At 38.1% G+C, this 7,500-nt stretch overlaps 1 protein-coding gene across 1 annotated transcript in view; it reads right to left on the bottom strand.

Annotated features, from left to right (window-relative positions):
- Positions 1–2,673: 2,673 nt before the first annotated feature.
- Positions 2,674–7,500, bottom strand: part of LOC106011117 — a gene marked incomplete at its 5' end in the record, with an annotated part of 22,232 nt that continues 17,405 nt past the window's right edge. The window contains 1 exon segment of the mRNA XM_013079607.1: positions 2,674–4,043. Within this exon segment, the coding sequence (XP_012935061.1) occupies positions 2,854–4,043 (1,190 nt within the window).

Below are 7,500 nucleotides of genomic sequence, written 5' to 3'. Positions count from 1 at the left end.
AGTTTCAATAAAGAGAACTCAATCCTGAAAAAATAGAAACATCTCAATGAACACCAAAATGAAAGTCTTGAAATGCTATGTTTGGTCAACCATTATATTATATGGCTGTGTATGCTGGACAATCACTAAAGACAGTGAAAACAAAATAGAAGCAACAGAAATGTGGTTTCTTGGGAGACTGCTAAGAGTATCGTGGAAGGAAAAGAAATCAAATGAGGTAGTGCTTGATGAAGCCGACGTGAGACGCTCAATGTTAAAAACAATCAGGAAACGACAAATGCAGTTTTTGGGACACCTAAATAGACATAAGGGTCTTGGACATTTAGCTCTCACTGGCAAAGTTGAGGGCAAGCGAGGCAGGGGTAGGCCCAGAACAACAGGGAACCTAAACAAATGGGTAACAGGGAAAGGTCAGGGAAACGTAGCTTTTTTGAAAGCATCCGAGCAAAGGAATGAATGGAGAACCATTATCGCCGATGTCTGTCGCAGATCTGGCACTGGATGATGATGATGATCACTCCGCTCCTGAAATGCTGAACAAAGAAACAACATATTCTAATCTCGTTGCAAAGCATATTATTTTGAATACTTTTACGATGCTGTAACACGCAGGAGACCTGATCTTGATTAAGTTAAGGGAGACTTTGGGGGCTGTCGTGGCCTAGAGGTTAAGGTGTTCGCCTTCCATTCAAAGGTCCCGAGTTCGAATCCGGGTAACGACAGAAACATTTTCATCTCTAAAATTGTCCCTTTCCCCTCCTTTCCTGCTCTCTAGCAATGTTCTGTCGTCTGCTTTCGTCTCAATTTCCTCCCACCCCCGCCACCCTTCACCTCCTTTGCCCCCTCCTCTGGTCCCCTGACTCTTTCTGCAGCCTTTCAACTATTACTCCTTGACTCCTTACTGCTGTCTTTCAGCCACACCCCTGATCTTCTAGTCGGAAAGATCTACACCTAGCCTTCTCGGAGAAGGGCGAAAAATCTCGGAGGTCCCGTGTGCAAGTAGCGCACGTTAAAGATCCCTTGGTGGTCTAAAATCGATAAGAGTATGCCACCTGGGCAAAATTTCAAAATAAAAACAGAACATGCAGTGATATATGAAGTGCACCCAAAACGTGTGTTGGTTTATAAGTTGATGCGTTTTACCATTCAACCTTCGGCGACAGTAATCAGCAGTGCACGTAATCATGACATGTATTAGAGACTGTTCACAAATGACGTCAGCTCAGAGGGGGAAGGGGGGAGTCAGTGAAAAGTTTAGAAAAGAAAACAAAAGAAAGGAAGGAAAAGTATTATTGACCTCGTTCTTGGCCTAATTAACACAGTTAATTGGACCATATTGGCCTAAAAACTAAAATTAACAGTTATCTCCCCAAAGCAGAGACCGCTAGAAGCCAGATTAGAACTAAAATAGGAGTGAAAAATATGCAATAGTTTTTATTTTTAAAATTTGAAATAAAGATCAAAGGTGTAAATATAAAATGCATCCTGTTAATGTTCTATCTAAATGTACATGAATACATTTTGGTTGAGGTCAAAGAGTCTACATAACATGAGGGGCCACTCCTCTCTTTGGGGCCAATTAAAAAATTGTCCCCAAAATTCGGTGGCGCCCTCTTCGCAAATGCGTACCCTTTGCGAACAGAGTTACCCTACTGGAGTTTAAAAAATCAAAGTGAAACTAGCAAATTTTTGGATAAATTTCGGAAGAACGCTTTTTTTCAATGGTTACGCTGACAAAATACCTCTTCCGGAGGAATGAGTGATTGTTTTCTTCGTTTAATTTGACTTTAGAATGAAAGGAGAGAGGTCATTAAAATTTTTAAAAACCTAAGACTCCGCACTGAACGAACCTGAACTGCTGATGAACAGCAGTCGATCTGCGCACGCAAGGAGGTGCTATTCCTATTCTTCTTCTGGAAAAACGAAAGAGAGCTTCAAAACAGACTGCAGCGCCATCTGAAGAAAAGAGCGGACTTCCGGCGGACACTTTTTTAGCTGAGTGGGCCATCTTGCTATGTTACTATCTTTGTTGACGTCAACAAGGTGGAAAGGGGTACATAAACATGTATGTTTTTCTGAGCTTCAGTTCTTCCCAGTATATGGTTCGAGGAAGCCCGACATTGAACTGTTTTTTAGACTTTTAAAACAAAATTCTTAACCACATGAAAATATTGAAAGTGTCTATGTTTTCTCTACTGTACAGCAATGATAATGATGACGATGATTGTTTGAATATTAACATTCTCTTGAGAATTTATATTCACTGACCAAACATTATTCAAGACTCTCCCTCCCTATTCTGCTTTTTTATTTACAATGATGACGATGATGACAATGGATCGAAATCATATTTTGTGTGCAAGGCAAAGAGTCCAACTATTGCGCTACAGACATCTCACCACCCCAGAATTACAAAGTTCTATCTGATGATTTTGACCGTTTTGAGTTTCTAAGATCATGAGATCAGAAACCATTTTATGCTCTATCTGCCCTATTAAAATCGTAAGATTATTCTGAGTCACTATCCAGATAATATTAATAGAATTATTATTGCATTCGAAAAATCTTGAAATATTATTGTGATGCTCAAAAGTTTTGACTCCACATTTCTTAAAACTAGGTGCTGAGCTGACAGAACTTTATAATTCTAAGCATTATCTCTATCTGCCCTATCAAAATCGTAAGATTATTCTGAGTCGGTATCAAGAAATTCACAGAATTGCATTCGAAAAGGCTTGAAATAATATTGTGAAGACCAAACCTTTTGACGTCAAATTTCTCAAAACTAGGTACTGAGCAGACATAACTTTGTAATCTGAGGGAGCGACCCGTCTCCCAGTTCATCCAGTTCCTCTAGGCCCAGTCATCAGAGTCAGAGTCACAGTGAATCTCCCTGGGAGGAAAGATGGACGTAGCGAAATCATGTGGAACTTTCTCACGTTCCTCCTGTTGAGGGGCAACTGAGCAGGCAGCGTTTCCAGAACCTTCAAACCGGGTATCCTGATGAATATAGGGTTGACTAAAATATTCACAATTTGATTCGTAGCCACTCGAATTTGAGTTTTGTAATAGATCTAGTTTGATCTGTTGTTCAATAGAAGTCATGTCGCCTCTGCCATTATCGGAATCAGAGGATTGTATGTTAGCATCTTCTCGTTCTTTACACGTTTCTTGAAATTCGCCTGGACTGAAACAGGCATTGGGTCCATCGTGTAACCTATATGGAAGCATAAACTTCTTCAACTGTGGGAAGTATTTGGAAGACTCCTCCTGACGGGCCCCAGTGGTAAAGTGTTCATTGTCAGAGTAAATTGTGATAACATCATTTTCAAACAGGAGTTCCCCTTGCTCAGCGTTCTCATTCACTTTCCAGGCCAAACTGAAGATGATATCCCACTTGCCGCTCCCCACCGTTGCCAAGAGCTCCAGGTTTTGGCTCGACTTGGAACTGAAATGACTCACAAGAAATTTACAGAATTGTTCACGGTCGCGAGGTAGTAAATATTGATTCTCAATACCATCAAGAAGAGGATTTGAAACTTCAGAGTTATCCGTTCGACATACGAGAGAGCCATGATGAGATGGTCTGCGCAATTCTCGTCCTAACCCAGCAACACTCTCGCTAGATATTGAGAGGGCAGGTATGTCAAGCGTTTGGCTAACGTAAGGGCTATAGGAAAAATCAAATACGACTAAGGCAGTATAGCGTGTGTCGACCTTTTGAAGCATACTTTTCAGCCTTGCTCCGGGTTCTCCCCCATCAGGCCCATGACCTGAAAACTTATCTGCTCCTGAAAGAATTATCATGCAGTCGCACCGTGCAATTTTGTCTTGGATACTGAAGAAAACATCCCTATCGCGTGCAGAAGTTGGATCATTTTCAACGGAGGGATGAGCCCAGGGCAGGAAGAGGAGGACATCCGTCTTACTGAAACGTTCTTTCACAAGTTCGTAGAAATACTTGGCGAGTAAACCTTCAAGTTTTCTGGAAGACAAGCTGATTATCCAAACAGCTTTCTTTTTGCTGGGCCGCCATATCACTGGGAGAGAAAAGTAGGAAATAAGAGGTTCAATTGACGACTAACGTTTTCAAATATATTATGAAGTTTGATCTCCACCCCTCCTTCCCCCCCCCCCCACCCAATAGAATTCAATGAATCAATCAACAAATCAATCAATCAATCAACCAATCAATCAATCAATGAATTAATCAATCAATCAATCAATCAGTAAATAAATAAATAAATAAATAAATAAATAAATAAATAAATAAATAAATACATAAATAAATAAATAAATAAATAGCCTACATGTAAATAAATAAATAACAAGAATGATAGAAAGAGACTCTTAGACTTTTCTGAAAGATTGCTCCATCCGTGTGGATGAATGGGTAGCTCTCTGTCTCAACAGATCACAGTGGTGTAAAGCCATGGTATGTTGGTAGAAAAAATATCAACTTAGTTTCTAAAGCAGGCGTAGCCACAAAAACAACACTCAAACCCTAACACTGACACTGGCCCAAGAGACCACAACTGCCCTGTTTGGAGGAAAATTCTTTGCGAAAAAAAAAAAGGTTTGAATGTGACGAAGGAAGCCCTAAGAAATTTTACCAACTACCCATATTTGTGTGTCACAGCGTGGTGAAACTAGGCACTCGTTCAAATAATGAAATTTAAGAAACCGACATGTGTCCGCCCATTTGACAGTTTTTATCAACTGTTTTGTTGTAGTTTGCTTTGGGCTCAACACCTTTCATGTCCATTAAAAAAATCCTTGAGGATTTTACTGGAAAAACGTTGAGCAAAGTGACTAAAAACGTAAATTCGGAGGTGTCCAAGGACACTATAGCTTTGGAAGTCACCAAATTTTAACGACCATTTTCTCGCTTGTTTCCCTCTGATACCTCTGATAACATTGAGTAGACCTACACCTTATTTACTCGCAAATATATCGACTTCTATTCAAGATCAATGGACATTTAGTTGGGGGGGGGGGGGTTTCAACAAAGGAAGAGCAAATGTACAGTCTTTAAGATTACTCCATATGCCCCCCCAAAATAACGAGAGCCTGATTCCACTGCGTCGTACCACACATTTTGCTTAGGCAGATATGCACCACTTTGGGAAAGGGAAAGGCGCTGATTTAGTGAATTGTAGCGTTTGTGATCAGTTGAAGTCGTTTGCTATTATTTCCTTGATTTCCTCTCTTTCGCATAACAGCAATCTGAGATAGTTGCAAAGTCTACAACTTCCTTTCCTAGTTTGATTGTAAAAGTCATTATCAAATTATAATGAACAAACTATTATTATTATTATCATTATTATTATTATTATTATTATTATTATTATTATTATTATTATTATTATTATTATATCATTAATATCATTATTATTATTACTATTATTTTCATTACTATTCTTCTTATTATTTTCATTATTATCATTATTTTCATGATTATCATTAGTATTATTTTTTTCATTACTATTTTTGTCATTTGTATTATTATCATAATTTGTATTATTATTATTATTATTATTATTATTATTATTATTATTATTATTATTATTATTATCATTAGTATTATTATTATTATCATTAGTATTATTATTGCTATTATTTTCATTACTATTCTTCTTATTTTCATTATTATCATTATTGTCATGATTATCATTAGTATTATTATTTTCATTACTATTATTATCATATTATTATTATTATTATTATTATTATTATTATTATTATTATTATTATTATTATTATTATTATTATTATTATTATTATTATTATTTGTATTATTATAGCTTAAGTTTACTCGGGGATGTTAGGGCTGAACCAAATTTCATTAGACTCCAAACGCTTGTCTTGTCCTCTTCTTTAAACGTTTGTGCATTTGTTGCAGAGGGCTCGCGGGTCGGGTCTTGGTGATTTTCACTCATTCTGAGCACTTTTGACTTTTTATATTTTCCGATCCCTCATTCAGTCTAGATTATATGGACAGGTCGCTGAGTGATTTACATGAATAGAATTCAATTTTGTTGGGTTCTTCGTTGTGTACGAACATGTTCAATATAATTTAACCTTGTTTCTCTCAAAACACACTTTTTCACCACTTCTTGCTTACATATTATGCCGGTTTTTTTCCCCACCATTTTTTTATTTTCCAAACTCAGAGACTTGAAATTTGGCATGTAGTTGGAGAAATGGTTTGTACTTTTGGCTGGTTAATTATTTACGTTTTGCTTTAGAACTTTTAAAACATTTTTTTTCATGCCAAAAATATCGAATTCCATATCCCCAACTTTGAGAACAAGTTTAAATACTTTTAAATATTGCATCAAAAATCAAAATAGCCAGCTCCAAGCACCTATGTATTTGTGAACATTTGCAAATTACAGAATTTTAAAAAGTTAAACACAAGAAATGGTGGGGGAAAAAATTATATCAAATGTTCATGATGGCCACCGCTTCCATGGCAACGGCTTACGTAGTCGAGTGTGTCAACAATTGAACATGAATCTTTTGTCTCATACTTACTGCCTGTGACAAAAGTTGTTTCAGTTTGTCTTTAGTTTAAAAATGGTGTCCTGTAAGTATCGAGTTAAACAAATTTGTTTACTAAGGTCAAGTATTCGTTCATCTCAAAACTAGCTAACAGTCTGCCTTAGAAAGTTATCAACATGAAGAAATGTTAAGACTTATCCCGCCGCTGAAATCGTTTTTAAAAAGGCGTGGCATTGTCATTTGTGAGCCCGCAAGTAGAAGAGAAAATAGTGTTCGAAAAACGAAGTGAAGTTTTGTGATATCAAATAAATTTATGACAAGAAAGTTTATAGGTTTATAAAGATGTGAGAGGGGGGGGGGGTATGTAAAAATAACATGTTTATAAGGTATCACAGAAAGAACAAAGAACAAAGAACTAAAGGTAACGGAGTACGAGAAAGAGAAGGAGTGAAATGAAAGAGGCGGAAAGGAGAGGAAGGGGAAGAGAGAGAAAGAGAAAGGGAGGGGGTGAGGAAGAGAAAGAGGAGAAGGAGGAGGAAGAGGAGGAGGAGGAGAAGGAGGAGGAGGAGGAGGAGGAGGAGGAGGAGGGGAGGAGGAGGAGGAGAGAGAGAGAGAGAGAGAGAGAGAGAGAGAGAGAGAGAGAGAGAGAGGGGGGGTAGGGGGGATGAGAGAGATACACGCAGGGAAAGAAAGAAGTAAAACCTTGTATAGCTTTCAGCACTGTAATGTTAGTGAGGGGGCAGGACCTCGGAATTTGACTTTCTTCGTCTCTTTTTGACCGAGCCAAAAGGGAGGGTTCGTGTAAAGTGTCTTTCCCAAGGTTACAAGGTTGGACAGAGCTGAGCTCTGAACCCGAGCCCGCCATCTCACGATTGCTGGCTCAAAAGCCTGACCCCTAGACGGAGGACACCACCAAAGACATAGAGAGAAGAAAAATAGACAGACAGACAGAACCAGAAATTTTTAAAAGAGAGAGAGAGAGAGAGAGAGAGAGAG

Source organism: Aplysia californica, unplaced genomic scaffold (genome assembly GCF_000002075.1).
Source record: "Aplysia californica isolate F4 #8 unplaced genomic scaffold, AplCal3.0 scaffold00057, whole genome shotgun sequence".
Classification (NCBI taxonomy): Eukaryota; Metazoa; Mollusca; class Gastropoda; order Aplysiida; family Aplysiidae; genus Aplysia; species Aplysia californica.
Note: the sequence above shows the minus strand (reverse complement) of the source record. Positions and strands in the feature narration are given on the sequence as shown.